The sequence below is a fragment of the Candida theae genome (assembly GCF_024610275.1).
Source record: "Candida theae strain CBS 12239 chromosome Unknown scaffold2, whole genome shotgun sequence".
NCBI classification, from domain to species: domain Eukaryota; kingdom Fungi; phylum Ascomycota; class Pichiomycetes; order Serinales; family Debaryomycetaceae; genus Lodderomyces; species Lodderomyces theae.
The window spans coordinates 84-15868 of NW_026261438.1; the positions used below are offsets into that span (position 1 = coordinate 84).

Here is a 15785-nt window from a genome sequence, read left to right on the forward strand (position 1 = left end):
ATGGGTTCAATTAAAACAATCTATGCTATTCATTGCGATCTGCTCTCTCTCTATCCTTAAAATTAGAGTTTGCCAACAAATACTGCCACAGCTTTTCGCCAGCGGCGTGTCAATACAAATTGCACAAGTTTTGAGCACATCTCAACAAGTGGTTGTGAAAGTGTCCCGAAAAAGCCTATAACCACGAAACCTAACGGGGACTCATACAAATGGATGCAATAAGCAAGAGCAGAAACCAAAGATGCAAAACTCACCTTGGAATATCCTTCTCCAAAAAAAGGACACTTGCCAAGTGTATGTCTTGTCTGACGGACGGGGACTGTACAACACTCACAATGTAGTTGAGTTTTCTTGGACTTGAATAATCTTGTTGGTCGTCGTCACAGCTTAGTCGCTCTCGTCATCAAATGCGGACTTTATTTTGCCAACAGCTTTCTTCTTAACACTTAGCCTTATTGGGCCAGATGTAGTCTGTGTCTGCTCATGTGGAGCAGCAGCCTCTCTCTCACCTTTGTCGTTGCTCTCATTACATGATGCTTCCTTTTGCAGTGCCTTCATCTGCAACATCTCTTGCCCACGTTTTATCTGTTTCTGAATCAACTTGTCGTTTATCTCAGCATCTACTCTTTCACGCTCCTCATCCGCTTTGCTTTTGAATTTCTCAACCTCTCGAGAGTCAATCAATCGGATCTCCAAGTTGAACCCCTCACTATCTTCCTCACTATCGTTGATCCTTGTCACCTTAACCAACCCATGTTGGCCCAAGTGCTTCACAAATGAAGTTAGACTCTTCCAGCGAGTCACATTCATATGCACATGATCCCGTTGTCGAATATACTCTTGATAAAATCGATTGGCATTTATGGATTTGGTGCCATGGCTCACACGTAGTAGATTCAAAAAATCAGTTTGAAACTGATGGGAATAAGTGGATACTATACTCTGTGACTCCCCACTAGATTGCAAGTTGGATATGCGACCTAGGTGCGATTTTGATTGAAGATGATTTTTGAATCCGTTGGCATCACGACACTGTTTGGAACATATTTGGCAATAGAATTTTAGTTTCTGAAGTCCGCTTGCTTTTAACCTCTTGGCTTCGTACTTTGACGTGCCTAACTCTGCTCTTGCCATGTGGGAAAGCTTGTGTGGAGATTGGGTGCAGTTATTTTGATTGTGATTACACAGAGAAGTGTGTACGCACAATCTCGCTTTTATCAACTTAGATAGGTATACAAGTAGACTATCTACATATTATATTATCTAAGAAGTAAATCGTCTTCTCCGTATACACACCCTGCACAGCCATCCATCTCCAAATCTACCGTTTGAAGCCCCTAAGCGTCGACTCGTTCATAACACAACACATAAACATCCGTTGAGATCATTTCTAGCACGCTATGGCTCTGGCCATCAACACCCAACCTCAAAGTACCATTATTGACACTTGAACGAACATTTTCATCATCAAAGTTACACCAGCATGGGTTCTTCAAATTTTCTAAGTCATGTTTCAGCTCATTTGTTGTGGATTTATTGATTAGTGCAGTATAATGCCCACTTTTCAAATTACCAAAGTGGTTGATAACTCCCGATATCTTGTACAAAATCTCGTGGCCTTGGTTGTTGAATCGGAGTTCAATTGGGTACCGAATTGGTGTGCTAAGCTTGTCGGTTAAGTTGTGCATAGAAAATCTGGATAAATGAATAAACAAAATGGGTGGTAATTTCACAAAACTAAGCGATTTGGTGGAAATCGTATCCGATGACGATACTTTATTCCCCTTAGACGCAGCAGGTGTTTTCTTTGATTTACCCAATTTGAAAAGGCCCTTCTTTTGGACGAAAACTGGGTGGTTGTCAACGGTGGGCACTTCACCATGGCATTTAGGACACCTCCACGCATTTTCGCCTGACAAAGTTTCATCTTGAATGTAGTAACTAAGGCACGACGTCAAATCGACAACTTCATTAGGTCGCTTGGTGTTCGGTATCGGCAATGATAATATTGAGAAGGGCGAGTAAGTGATTGATTCGTAGCTGCATTTGTTACAACGAAGTTTATTTTGCAAATGGCCTTGAAACAAGTCCAGGATGGGACTGGATCCCTCGTGCTCATGCAACGATCTCCACCACTTGAAGTATGACGACCGATTTTCAACAGAAACGTTGATGTTCCATTTTGCACACAAAACTTCAGGATCAAAGTACTCTAAGCTCTTATCACATAACTCAGCATGTAGTCTCTCCAATACGAACAAAAGAAATTCCTGAGAATCTTGTTGCTCATGGGGGATATTAAAATCTGGCTTTAGCAATGAGGTGACTCGAATAAACTTGGTGGGAGAAACAGAAAGACCGCCATTTTGTTGGAAGGTGCGAAGCAATCCTGAAACTGCTTCGCTCAATAAAACTGAATCTTTCTTGTGTGAATCTGGGTGCTGCATTATCTTCAAAAACCCGGGATCCTTGACATATTTTTGGTACCCGCGATTGAAAATGACCTTGAAAGAATATATCCCAAATAGCATTTGTATAGTTGAATTTATGTAACATGACGAGCCAAAATTTCTTAACCCGCAAATTGCATAGTCCTTGCGTATGGACATCTTTCCAGATTTGATTTGTTCTTGTTGTTTCAAAACGTGAGCCGGTATCATGGGGTGGCTTTGGGGAGAAGGGTGTGAAAAATATTGAGGGTAATTAGGTTGCTGGTATTGCTGATGTGCAGGATCGTACAGGCTACCTGGGAGTTGCTGGTATTGAGTCATGGCGCCATTGCTGTAGCCATAAGGTAGATACAAAATTGATGGATGCGGTGGCTGTATGTGTGGCTGAGGAGGCGGAAAGGTCGGCATTGGCGTGGATGTTTGATAGATTGGTTGACCAGTTGATGCATACAGATATTGACGACCATTAGGCATCACACGATGTGAGTGATTGTACTTTTGATTTACTGCAGACGAATCAAAATTGTTTACGCCAACTGCATGAGCTGCAGGAATTGGCGGTCTTTGAGATTTGCGTGTATAGCCTTGCACAATATCCTGACTCGTACTCGCTTGAGCATCCTGCCCAAAAGTAGTCTCTTCCTCAGTCAACTTTGATATAATGTCATCATTTGGATATGGATCTTGATGACCCTCTTTACGGTGGATTCGACCTGGTTCCATTCCCTTATCCTTCCCCCCCGAGACACCATTAATTTCAAGGTGATCATTTCTCGTGTGTACTGAGATGGAATCCAATTGTTGGCTCAACAATGCTGGAGGAAGGGAAGTTGGAATGGGAGGGGGTGGCTTTTTCAATGCTTTCTCATTCACTGATTTAGCTCCTGAATGAGGATCGTGTCCACCATTTCGCTTCGGTAAGTTAACAGATGGATAGCGCACTTTGAATCCAGAAATAGAGCCAAGCGATGACTCTCGAGATTGACGTCCCATTCCTGGAGTTGGAGGATGATCAACTCTGACAAATGATAACTCGTCGTCGTATGCACCATTCGACACTTCATCGGCATCAGAAGCCGAATCTGTGTATTCTTCTTGACCTCCAACGTCACTGTTTCCATCTGATCCATCTAGAGTCACTTTTTGTGCGTCTTCTTCCGTTCCCTTTCTGAAACCAATCTCGTCTGCCAGTTGATCCTTGTCTCGAAGATAGTCAATGTACTGAAACAACCACTCGTACAACTCATCGAGATCAAAACTCAACAAGTTTTTCTTTACCAAGTACAGTTTAATAAATAGTCTTAACTCGCTTGAAGACACCGTGTAGTTGCCATTTTGGAAGGCTTGTTCAGTATTGTAAAATGCAAAAATGTTCAAGTATATAATGAAATCTTGTTCATTCAGTTCTATGAATGCATCAAATCCATCAAAATGAAACATGACAAAACTGTTTATGAAGTAGTTGAATATCAAGAATCCCTTTGTATAACTTTTGATAGCTTGTAGGTGATCTGTCGATTCATTTGCAAGTTCGTATAAGGACTCACAGTAATCAATAAGATCAAACAATGACATCTTTTGTAGCTCGGTGTCCAATTGAAGATTCCGGAATTCGTAATTTATGAGTTTTGTGTAGTAGTATTCAACATCTTCTTGACTAAGCATTGAATTAGTCGATCCTGACGGCCGCATGGCCGTTGAGTTTGGTTGCAGTCGTGAAGACGGCGTTGTTTGTAAACTGGAAGTCCGGATCTTGTCATAATGTATGCTGGGGGTACCGTTCTTGGTACTATAATCAGTACCGCTGTCACTGCTAGAGCTGAAATCGGTATTGTAACTGGCAAACCCAGCTTCAACAGGGCTACGCCGATCTCCATTTCGTGAGTTGTTGGTGGAGTCTGACATGGGAACTGACCCTATCGAGGAATGTGCATAAACAAGATTTACTGTTTCTTTATGATGGTGGGTATGTAGTGGTGGATCAGGAGGCTGAGGAGGCTGAGGAGGCGGAGGAGGCGGAGGTAGCTTTTTGGATGACAAGTAGGACCCTGAGAGTTTCGACGGCGATGTAGATGCAAAAGTCATATCTTATGATGATATTGATTGTAAAGGTGTAGCTTTAGTCTATTATTTTTCTAGCTCTGGTGTCGTTTAGTCATCAAGTACTTGGAATATGGAGGAGTTGGTCTATACTACCTTTCCATGAAATCGTGGGCTACTAATATTATGATTTTCTTTTTTTTTTTGTTGTTTTTTATGTGGAGAACGTGACTGGGAAAATAAATGCAGTAGCCCGATATTTGCTATCACCACAGCTCTTTCAACAATAGGAGCCACCAAGTGTTGAATTTGCTGGAAATACGGACAATTAATGTGTTGCTTGGTGGCAATGCTTAGTGGATAGCGTGTACAGATTGAGGGAAAGAGATGCCACGTTGATTGGGCTGATCGCAGTTGCCATATCTGGATAACTTGATTGTGCATGCAAAAAATCTGAAGTTGATTTTACAACCCACCCACCCACAGGGAATAACGAAAGAGGTAGCAAACTCTTCTATAAATACTAAATATAGGCTATGATCCACTCAAGAGACGATTAGCTCCCAAATAAGCTCTTCATGAGCATTTGGGATTTATTGCAAAATCAGCAACTATCGGTCGATGATCACTCATGTAGCGTCCATTGAATTTAGAATGCAACATTCCAAATTGAATCAATACTAAATCTGCCTTCTCTGCAAAAACGTTTGATTTTAGGCTCTTATCGCAGACAGAGCTTGACGTTTTTGCACCACCCACTTCGTCCACTCTTTTCGTGTACTTTGGAGCAAAGATATAATCAATATCCTGTTCGCCATCACGTAAAACCTCACCTTCAAATCCAGTGACAGTTGATTTGGTGTGTCCGTATCTGTTCCCCACTGTTGCCAACGCAACACTATTAGTCATTTCAGATTTTATCTTTGTAATACATTCGTCATCCGGATAAGCATTGAAATCGCCTGCAAAAAAGCTGGGCCATTTGTTCTCGCTCTGTTTCAAAATCAGGTTGGCTTTGGCCAATATTAATTCCGATGACCCCTCTCTGGCTGCAGTACCGACATGATCAAAGTGAGTGTTGAATACGTTGATGATATTGTTCAGTAGTTTATGACGAAGACTCGCTACAGACGCGATTCTCGCGTATGTTGCATCCCATCCTTGTAAAGAGGAGCGAGGATCCTTATCATTCAACCAAATGGTATCATTATATAATAAATCCCAATGATTCTTATTGTATAAGATCGGAACAAACTCACCCAAATCTTTCCCATTGATGCGTCCAACGCCGTAAAACGCCCACTCGTCATTGAATTTATTTAGTTGAGCAAGAATGTCCAATAGTTGATATTTGTAAACTTCTTGTAAAGTGAAGATTGTTGTCTCAGTAGAATGAAACTTCATAGATAAGGCAATCTCTTTCACTCTCTCCTCCCAAGATAGCTCCCCTGAAACCAATTCATGGGACCCGCCATTCTTGACGTTGTGTGAGTAAATTCTAAACTTTAGATTCTCAATGCGGCGATTTGTCAAGGACTGTATCCATTCCTTTGGCATACGCGGTTCAGGGTTTGTGACAGTTTTGAAGAAATAGTTTGGAGGCGGGACCCCAAGTAACTCCTTTGTACCGGGTGATACAGGCGGTGCCTCCAGAGGTGGAACAACATTGATATCTCCAAGAAACTTTCTTGGATTGCCTTGATCTTCTGACTGTGTCAGCGGAACGTTTTCTGAATCAGTAGGCTCGGAATTGGCCAGTTGTTGCTCTTCCTGCTCCTGTATTTGCTCCTCTATGGATCTGTGAGAGCCATAATCAAGTATCAAGTTGCCTACTGGCCTTTGGCTGGTGATTAATGAATTTGGCGATTTGAAGTAGTAAATAATAATCAATGCTACCACACTTGCCAACAATAGTGCTCTAAATCTTGATTTGGGAGAGCTTGGCATTTTGAGAAACCATTTATTCAAAGAAGGACCATCTATCAGCCGTGCTGAAATGTGTGTTCCCATGTATCTGTGAAAAGCAATTCTTTTGTAAAGTTTGCTTACTCCAAAGTATTTCTACTATGTCCACATTTGTTCACTGGAATAGCGCTACCTGTATCACGTGCATCACTAGATAATAGATTACAAGATATAGCCATACGTTCTACTTTCTCAATAATGTAACACCCTTCTTGCACATGCAGTAGTTATTCTATTCAGTACAATCTTTAAATTATACTGATTAATGCAAAATATGCAGCTATTTGGTGTGTCTAAGATAGTCAATGCCTGTCCAAGTCAGTGTCGTGAACTCATTTTACACGTGGCAATACTTTGCTCTTTTGTTGCTCATGTTTGTGTTTTCCTTTTGTAACCTCTTTTTCTTTTTCTTGTTATGTTTTATGTTTTTGAGTTTTTGGTCTCTCTAAATGTTGGATTTTGTATCATTATGTGTGCAGAAATGACATCATAGACAATACCTGAGAAATAATGTCCACCGCTGCCCTTTCGAAATTTTAACCTCTTTCTTGTGTTTTGTCTTGTGATGGATTTCAACTCTCTCACGATCCCACGAGCAAGAGAAGTTGAAAACTTGGAATGATGTTGAGTGTCGGTAGATGCTGAATCATCCTTGACTACTCCTCTCCTGCTACTACTAATCATCTGCCTCTCTTCACTTGACGCTAATGCCATAAAAGAATTTTTCCACTGCGTCTTTTTCAATGCCGTGTTGAGTGGAAACGTGTTCGATTGCCATTCGTCTGGAGTGTAACCATTTCCCGCATATAGTACAACGACAAACCATCTACTACACTTGTTTCCGTAGGTGCAGCTTTGCTGGATATGTATGGATATTAATCTATTGGAGCTTCCCTTGTAGTTGAAAGGAAATAAATGAAAAAAAAAAAAAAAAAGACAAAAATAAGCAGAAGTCACAACTAGTTGAATGAAATTTTCAAACTTGTCATTAAATATTCGCCGAAAACCACAAGGGATTTTCCCACGCTGTTTGTGTACGCCATATAGTTTAAAGCACATGTTGTTTCTTACTGTAAATTTTGAACCCTTTCGTATTTTTGTATTCACGCTTCTCTTCATGGTTTTTGTGTTGTAACTTTATCTCCAAAAGGTCTAGATCACACTTTATCGAAAGAAAAAAATAAAGTGTACAAACAGAGGTATATAACAAAAAACTGACAATGGTATACGCCTGCTTTTCCTAAGCATTTTGAGTCGGTTCCTCTTGACTCTACGTGAGTAACCTCCACTCTTTACTCTTTCTTGAAAGCCCTCAAATGTGAAGCTCAACCTAAAATTCAGATATCATGGTGCGTACAAAAGGGAGAAAAAAAAAAAGGTCTGTTTTGCAACCAGAATACTGTTCCATTCCACACACGCATTAGCAAATGGTGGAGACCAGCAAGTAGAGACTATTCCCTATGACTTCTCGTATTATTTTTGGCTCCTTATTTAGTGCTTCTATTGGTAACTTTTTGCTCCCTTGGCAATGCTTCCAGTCTATTCAATCAACTTGCATAGTTCATTCACAAGCGGCTGATCTTTCAATACCGCATTGGCAACTCTTGACATAGCTTTTGCTCTAGTTATGTTGATAGCCGATGCAGTATGTACATTTATAGATTTCAAATTAACCACATAATGGCCATCATATGTTTTGTTGGGAAAATATTCAGGCAGGGTTTTAGTAATTGAAAGAATCAATTTGTTAAGCTCTGGGACATAGTCTTACAGAGTCTTTGCCAACGATACTGTCAAATTTTGGTATCATTGAGAATGCTGTGGAGAGAACTATTTACTCGTGTGAGTGTGTTAGCTGTGACCTCTTGTGAGATTCAAGAGCGACTCTCGGGAAATATGCATTATCTAATTTCCGACGCAATACCTTTAGCCTTCCTTGGGACAACGTTTTCGACCACAAGTTTTTGATTCTCCTATGTTGCAAACATTCATATTTGTGGCTTTGGCAATCCAAAAACTGAGCCCTTCGCCATATGCGCTTTAATTCAACCATCTCCTTTCGAATATAATACTGGTCAATTTTATCTCTGTTGTGCAAAGCATTCACGGCCGATGCTTTTCCTGCAAGTGTAATGTTCATTGCAGCACCAACCCCCAACACCCCTTCCCCCACCCATCCGACACTCGACAACACAATAGTCTCTTCCATTGGCGGCTTTCAGTAGGCAATGATAGGTGGGATGTAATTTTGGTCTCCCATTGAGCTGATAAAAGGTGTTCTTGGCTTGCATGTTAGTAAAATTCTAGCTCAATATATATAAACCATTCTTGGCTGGTCTTTTGGTTTCTATTGATGTATGTGAAGGTATGTGTCAGTGTCTGTTCTATCTGCTGGCGGATGAAAACTCCAATTGTAGTTCACTAAGATTGTGTAGATGTATGTTATGTAAAAAAGTGGAGCTACCCTACAAAAAGATATATCAGTAATACTGTTCAAAGCATATTTGCTGTCTGACGAAGCCTTCTTTAGCTAAAAGTATTCTCTACCTCATTGACCAGTCGTATCTGCTTTACACAAACACCAAAAGCTGAAGTAAGAGAAAGAAGAAAAAAAAAAAAAAAAAAAAAAAAATCCACTCGTTAGGGTAACCTATCTGGCTTACCATCACAAATATCATACTTGCACATGATACGACCAACATGTTTCAGAATTTCAAAACGCACACTATTCCAATCATATACAGAGATACCGAGAAATTCATACGTGGCTAATAAAACTTATCCACTTCTAATATGGAACAACTTGATCCCATACCAATTGAAATATCTTAGTGGGTTGGGAGCAGGGGTATTGACATTCATTAATCTACATCCACAAATCTGGATTACTTTGGGCCCGCCGATTCTGATAGCTGGATACTACTTAAACAGAAAGATTAAGCACAATTTGTACGAGAAGAATGCAAATCAAATTGTTGATCGCACCACTGAAGAACAAGGTTCAAAGTATCCCCCTGCTCAAGTGGTGAAGATTTTGCCATACGACGAATCTCAGTTGTACAACATCCAAGAGGATATTGAAAATGAATATGATTCCTTGAGGAGACAGATTGTGGATTTGGTAGGGAAACGGATTGTTGAGCACATCACCAGTAATCCGAATTCAGTTGAGGACAATGAGATTTTATCGAGTTTCATGAAGGACTCTCAGTTCAATGTCCATTTTTTTGAAAATGAGTTTGAGAGCTGGGTCACAAGTCAAGCAAAGATATATGAAACCAACAGAGATGATTGTACGCTACAGCGATTTATCAAAGCTCTGTTACCCTACTATAGCGAAAGAAACGTACAAACGCGAAAGAGATTGGGGGTAGTCTCAGTATACATGTTGAAATTAGACGAGGATAGTTGGGCTATATCTTTGGAAATCTCACCAATAGGGTGGAAATCCAAATCAACGTGGATACGAGGAGTTTCTTCCATGGAGAATATGGAAAGTGAATTGTACAAAAAGTTCAAGAACGTCTAATGTATATACACCGTCATGATCTAATAAATTGCATCTACTGTCTCTTGAAATAGTTGGCACTAAAGTCATGGAACCTTCCATACTCATAACAGCCACTGCTCTCTCGCATTTCTCTCAACTTGGGCAACCAATTTTCAATGTCGTGGATTCTCTTCGTGGTGGCTGGATGAGTAGAAAACCACTGTCCCAAAACCGAATTCGCTGCTCCTCCTCCGCCCATTTGCTTGGACAACCTTTGTTCTTCTCTTCCCATTCTTTCCCAGAATTGTATTGATTGGTCAGGATTAAAGCAGCTTTTTGCCAATATTTCGCATCCAATATGGTCCGCTTCCGTCTCCATCTCCCTGCTCGCGGGCATAGTGAATAAGCCATTGATTAACAAATCATTGAACCATGATACTCCGGTTAATGAGTAAAGCACTCCCGATAACACCATATAAAAAGGTTGTGAGCTCAATTGCTCACTCGAGTGTTGAGCTAATTGATGTGATAATTCATGGGATAACACCGTTGCTAATCCGTCATCATTCTCACAGATTGGCAAGATGGAACTGAATATGAAAATCTTTCCGTTGGGCAAAATGAATGCGTTTGGCGGAAGCGAATCATTTTGGATGATGTTGATCTCCCAATGCAATTCCTTCAAATGTCTCTTTTGAGTCTGGTCCTCGTTGTTGGCTATCGCTGTGGCGAGTAGTTTATTCATAATGTTGGAAATCCGTCCGTAAAGGGGATTCAGGTGAGGCAAAATCATCGAGCCATATTGCGACATAATTTGTCTATAACTATAGTCGCCAATCCTGGTTTCAATCCAAAACGGAATCCAAATGAATCGAAGTCTATGGGTAAAAGGTGCCTCATGAAGATTGATAAGGTAAAAGCCCAAAAGACCTCCTCCTATGTATAATGCCTTCCTGCTCGTGAGAAGCTGCAAGTAGTACTCGTAGATGTTGGTGGACGCATTTGAATTATTGAAACGGCGATAGGAAGCATAAGGTCTGATTTGGATGGCACGGGTACGTGCAAATGTATGGTCAGGGAACGGCCCCGTTGAAAGCTTTGTGAATTGCCTGAGCGCCCCAGTGCGTATTTGGGTTGCGATGCTGGACCTGAACATGGCTCTATCACTGGCAAGATTGAGATGAATTGGTTTATTAGAAAACTTGCGAGCAATGTGAAAGATCGTTTTTTTACTTGCGTTCCGCGCTCCGAACGTGATGGAATTCAACAGACACTTCACCAACTGAGGGTAAATCGTGACATACCTATCGCCCCCCAACAAGTACATCATGCATAGTTACATATAATCAGCTCAGATTCAATTGCAATGATCAAATCCGGCATGTGCGGTTTATTATTTAAGCATGTTACAAATCTAGCAACTACCTACTCTAATCAATCACCTATAAACCCCAGAGCTCGGACAATTTTCCTGATCTATCATCAACGGCATTCAATCTTCTTCTCAACGCTTCATTAAAACATATTTCCTGAGCCAAGGGAAAGAATGTTTGCGACCAACCCTTCTTATACTGTTCCGTTTCCGTAACAATCTCCCTCAATTCCAATTCCTGAAACTTAATCTCAAACTCCAATTGTTTGAACATGTCATCACCTATCAGTCCATTTTGATACAATTTATTAAAAACAGGCTCGTTTTCCTTCAACTTCATGCTTCTTCTGATAGCCTCAACGCCTCTACGTAGTAAAGCCGCCTTCATCACTTTCTTGTGCGGTTTCTGATCCTTTGGCAAATCCGGGTCCACATACTGAGACTTTAACTGTTGATATATGATAGCATTGTGGTTCTCTTTGAAAATGGGTTCAATTTGTTGGAATTTTGCAAGTCTGCGTCTTCTGTAGAAAATCGAAAACACAACGAATACGGACAATACTACTCCCACGTATATCAACGGCGTGAAGATGGAAATCTTTACCAACTCTGGTTCTGGAGTTGGGTTAGGAGTCTCTTCTGACATTTGATGGAGATAATCGTGATTGAATGTGTTGAATGAGTATGTTTGATTTGCAGAAAGGACACAACTTTTTTTTTTTTTTCCACCACGTCAAATGGTGCAAGAAGTCCTGTATATAAACTACGAGTAAGAGTGTGCTAGGGTTTGAGTAGTATAGTACTAGAGGACATAACAGAGACGAGTTAATGCCTCAACTTTGGGCATAGTGTGTTGATTGTTCACTTTATCCTATTACCTAAACGTACTTCTGTAAAAAAAAAAATAAACAAAAGAAAAAAAAACCAATCGAACCCTTAACCGTTTTACCAGCCATCACTAGCTCTTCTATGTGTAATTCCAAAATATCTAGCAATTTCGTCGTATACCTCATCCACTTGTTCATCAGTAAACTGCTCTTCCAATTTGGAAACGTCTTTGTTCTTGGCAAGATCAATTATTTCATTCTTACTATTACCGGTGTCCTTCTCCAAGACCTCATTTATTTCTTCTTCGTTTGGTAAAAGTATCTCGTAAAACACTCCCAACTCAAGCACTTTGGCTTTTGGCATTTGCTTAAAGTCCTTCAATGTTGAGGGAAGGCTAAACTGCGGTTCATCGCCATCTTTATTGCTCATTGGAGCCAACTTCTGCTCATCTTTGATCAAAGTGGAATTGTAAGTACGACGAGAAGCTCTATCCTCCAAGTTATCCAATTGGGATTGCAATTCCGTAACCAACTGAACAACGTCATCATTTCCAATATAGTCAGCAGTGTCAAACGATTGTGCTTTGCTTGCCCCTGAATCCAAATCCGCCATCCTGGACTTGACTTCCTTTACTTGGATCTCCAACAATTTTTGACCTGTAGTGGCGATTATTTTTGATTGCTTCTCAATAATAATCTCAAGATCCAGGATCTTCTTGTTAACTTCCTCCAAGCTTGACATATTGTGTGATTGTTGATGTCATCTGAATGGTAGGTAATTGTATTGGGTTGACATTTTTTTCTCTTTCGGATCAACTGCGGCGGCGGCGGCGACCAAGAGTGTTGAACGAGAAGGACAGAGAATTAGCTGTACAACTACTTGAGCCCTGTTTTCGGTAGTACTATGTCATTCATTGGTCTTCTATGTACTTTACGCAGTTGGCACCCCATACTATCCCTCTATTTGATGGTGTGTCAGGCAAAAACCGAGTTACACATTGTCCCATTCATGTCTATATATATAATGTCCTGTGCTCAACCGCATTGTAGGGTCCTTGGTATACGCTGCACACCCACAAGGCTATCGATCCTCCCTTTCGATTATACTGCTGTGAAACACCACTCTAGCGCATTTGATATACATTATCCGCAAGTGTCAATATGAACTGATGCATAACACTAATCCAAAACAATTGGATCGTCACGAGTATACCCCTGATAATCGGAGTTGTTGTTCTGATGGAATAGGTTGCTTGCTGATGCAAATACGTTTGGATCAAGCGACCCATTGACAAAGTTATCAAGCTTCATTTTCTGTCTCGTTGCGGACTCTGTTCGCTCTTTCTCATCACCCTCCTCGTCATCAGAACTAATCTGCAAAACTTGCGTCCCTCCTGTAACCGCATTTTTAGTATTTAACTGCGATTCCGATTCTCCGATCGCCCGATATTTCTCCAGCCCCACTAGCTCTACACTTTCCACCAGTGGAGCTGTAGTTTTCACAAAATAGTTGAATGCGTCGCTAATCTGTAACGCGTTTAAAGGAAACTTTGTGCTGCATATGGGACATGAGTAGAAGGGACAAGTTTCGTACCCTGGTGTGACAAACTTCAGTGTGTAGTTGTGACCTGGCATCGGGTTATCAACAACCTTAACATATGGTGCAAGCCTGAGTTGCTGAATGACCATCGGGGAAGTATGATCGGTACCTGATCCGAAATTTGTCTGGTATGGCATTAGCTGCTGGTACGTGGTCTGCGGCATGCTTTGATTCTGAGATTGTTGCGACGATGTTTGGGTACTGCTACTCCTTCTTGCCATCTCATTATATTTGTGCTGTATTAGAGACTTCCGCGTTATATCTTTCACCGATGCTGGGATTCGGTAGAATAGGCAGAAGTTTTCATAATCGAAGCAATCAAAATGCGAGCAGAACCTTGATCGTACAGGTAGCTTAATCTTGGTTCCTCCCAACAGATCTCGTAAAGAAACAATTATAGATTCAATATTGACCCCATCATCGTCGTCATCTTCTCCAGCCCGTATATGTGGCAACTCTGATTCTAGAATCGGTACAATATTGGCGGGTACAGGCTTGAAGGTGGGTTGTTGTCTCGGCAGAATTGTAGGGCGCTTAGTTGTCTTTCTTCGTTTTGTTGGTGTTGCTGGTCGCGGAAGTGGTTGCAGGATTGGTTTAGTTGGTTGCATCTCGGAAGTTTCATCTCCTTTGCTATCCAGATTTTTCCTCTTTGGACTAGCTTTTAGTGCCTCAACTATATCTACCCCTCTGCTATGGCTGCTTCTCCGTCGCTCTTGTTGAGGCTGGTTCAAAGCTTGATTCAACTCAGTTTCCAACTCTGCAAACTCCCCTGCATCAAAGTCGTATGGCTCTGGCAAAATCAGTGACCTCAGAAGCTGTTGAAAGTAGTGAGCACTTGGGTCCATTTCCACTGATTGATGCGGGTTATGCGTACTATAAGACAGAACTTGTATCGAGTTTTGACCAACACCTCTTAGTTTGTCCGAGGGCAACCTTATAGTTATCAACAATTTGTTCACGTTCTGTCTATGATATTCCTGTGCGATCTCGACATTTTTGCTCAAACGTTTGGGACCACGAACAGACTTTAGTCTAGCCATCTCGATATTCTTCTCTAGATAGTGAAGGACAAGCGTGTGTGTCTTGAGCTTTTCGGATCTAGGATTAGTTGTGGAAAAAGAGATGGGTGAAATCTACTTTTGTTAGTAATGACGCGAAAGTGGAAGCAAAAAATTGGAATGAGGGAATTGACATTGAAGATGCGACAATGAACAGCCATTACAAATTACTCGGCACTAAAGAAATGATCAGCTTACGGTTCAAGGTACCTAATCAACCTTTTCTAGAGTATAGTCTCTCAAAAATTGAAACTTCAACTAAGTTAGAGATGAATAAGCTAATAAATAGTTGATTTGTATACACAGTTCTAGAGTACCGACATGCCTACTGCTTGTCCTGATGTGAGTCCTTTACATACAGCTAGTATTTCCCCTCTCACGAGCTTACAGACTCAAACTTAAAGTCTGTTTTAAGAGCTTCCGAAATCTCCTGTTCCAACAACTCTGTAAGCAAACTGCCATCTCTCAAAGTTCTCCATTGTCCATTGATCAAATCGTACCGTTTGGGACCGCTTATTGGTGAGCTGAGCCAAATCTGTTTATTTGGAGGCTGTTTATTGATCACGTATGTACCATTTGGGGGCAATATCAAGGTTAACACTCCATGACTAAGCTCAGCATCGACTTGATCATACTCTTCGTTCAATTCTTCCAACTCTTCTGATAAAGTCTCAAGGTACTGGTTGGACAATTTGTTGTACTCTCCGTCTGAAATTTCGTCAATTTTGCCACTGAGTGATTCCCCTTGTGTGCTGATCGAATACAACCTGAGACAAGTTGTGGCGTTATGCGAGTTTAATGGTAATCTCCTTGAGACGCATCTTGACAATGCAGGAATATTAGTCCTTAAGGAGTGGCGTAGAGTAAGCTGTGCTGGTCTTGTAAGATGTCTAAACATGTTCTGTGTGGACATGCTATGATATGCCGAATAGTTTGACGATAAATCTATGAGAATTGTGGTGAGCTCGGAATTCTCTACAGAG

The 15785-nt window shown here is 41.0% G+C and overlaps 9 protein-coding genes across 9 annotated transcripts; 1 reads left to right on the plus strand and 8 right to left on the minus strand. All coding sequences in view use genetic code 12, as the record gives it.

Moving 5' to 3' along the window:
- Positions 1-387: 387 nt before the first annotated feature.
- On the minus strand, positions 388-1134 carry KGF57_002934 (uncharacterized protein; the record flags this gene model as incomplete). The annotated part of the gene is made up of 1 exon (XM_051752300.1): positions 388-1134. One exon carries the CDS (start codon positions 1132-1134, stop codon positions 388-390), a length of 747 nt encoding a protein of 248 aa, XP_051608371.1.
- A 203-nt stretch (positions 1135-1337) lies between these two features.
- Positions 1338-4535, minus strand: KGF57_002935 (ubiquitin-specific protease; the record flags this gene model as incomplete). The annotated part of the gene is made up of 1 exon (XM_051752301.1): positions 1338-4535. The coding sequence occupies one exon, from the start codon at positions 4533-4535 to the stop codon at positions 1338-1340; it is 3198 nt and encodes a 1065-aa protein (XP_051608372.1).
- A 531-nt stretch (positions 4536-5066) lies between these two features.
- KGF57_002936 (uncharacterized protein) lies at positions 5067-6500 on the minus strand (the record flags this gene model as incomplete). Its single annotated transcript, XM_051752302.1, has 1 exon — positions 5067-6500. One exon carries the CDS (start codon positions 6498-6500, stop codon positions 5067-5069), a length of 1434 nt encoding a protein of 477 aa, XP_051608373.1.
- Positions 6501-9141: 2641 nt separating this feature from the next.
- Positions 9142-9984, plus strand: GOA1 (Goa1p; the record flags this gene model as incomplete). The annotated part of the gene is made up of 1 exon (XM_051752303.1): positions 9142-9984. The coding sequence occupies one exon, from the start codon at positions 9142-9144 to the stop codon at positions 9982-9984; it is 843 nt and encodes a 280-aa protein (XP_051608374.1).
- A 34-nt stretch (positions 9985-10018) lies between these two features.
- KGF57_002938 (metalloendopeptidase) lies at positions 10019-11101 on the minus strand (the record flags this gene model as incomplete). The annotated part of the gene is made up of 1 exon (XM_051752305.1): positions 10019-11101. One exon carries the CDS (start codon positions 11099-11101, stop codon positions 10019-10021), a length of 1083 nt encoding a protein of 360 aa, XP_051608375.1.
- A 286-nt stretch (positions 11102-11387) lies between these two features.
- Positions 11388-11963, minus strand: KGF57_002939 (Sec63 complex subunit; the record flags this gene model as incomplete). The annotated part of the gene is made up of 1 exon (XM_051752306.1): positions 11388-11963. One exon carries the CDS (start codon positions 11961-11963, stop codon positions 11388-11390), a length of 576 nt encoding a protein of 191 aa, XP_051608376.1.
- Positions 11964-12262: 299 nt separating this feature from the next.
- MRP8 (Mrp8p) lies at positions 12263-12886 on the minus strand (the record flags this gene model as incomplete). Its single annotated transcript, XM_051752307.1, has 1 exon — positions 12263-12886. The coding sequence occupies one exon, from the start codon at positions 12884-12886 to the stop codon at positions 12263-12265; it is 624 nt and encodes a 207-aa protein (XP_051608377.1).
- Positions 12887-13323: 437 nt separating this feature from the next.
- Positions 13324-14784, minus strand: FGR3 (Fgr3p; the record flags this gene model as incomplete). The annotated part of the gene is made up of 1 exon (XM_051752308.1): positions 13324-14784. One exon carries the CDS (start codon positions 14782-14784, stop codon positions 13324-13326), a length of 1461 nt encoding a protein of 486 aa, XP_051608378.1.
- Positions 14785-15178: 394 nt separating this feature from the next.
- On the minus strand, positions 15179-15700 carry YFH1 (ferroxidase; the record flags this gene model as incomplete). Its single annotated transcript, XM_051752309.1, has 1 exon — positions 15179-15700. The coding sequence occupies one exon, from the start codon at positions 15698-15700 to the stop codon at positions 15179-15181; it is 522 nt and encodes a 173-aa protein (XP_051608379.1).
- Between the last annotated feature and the right edge of the window lie 85 nt (positions 15701-15785).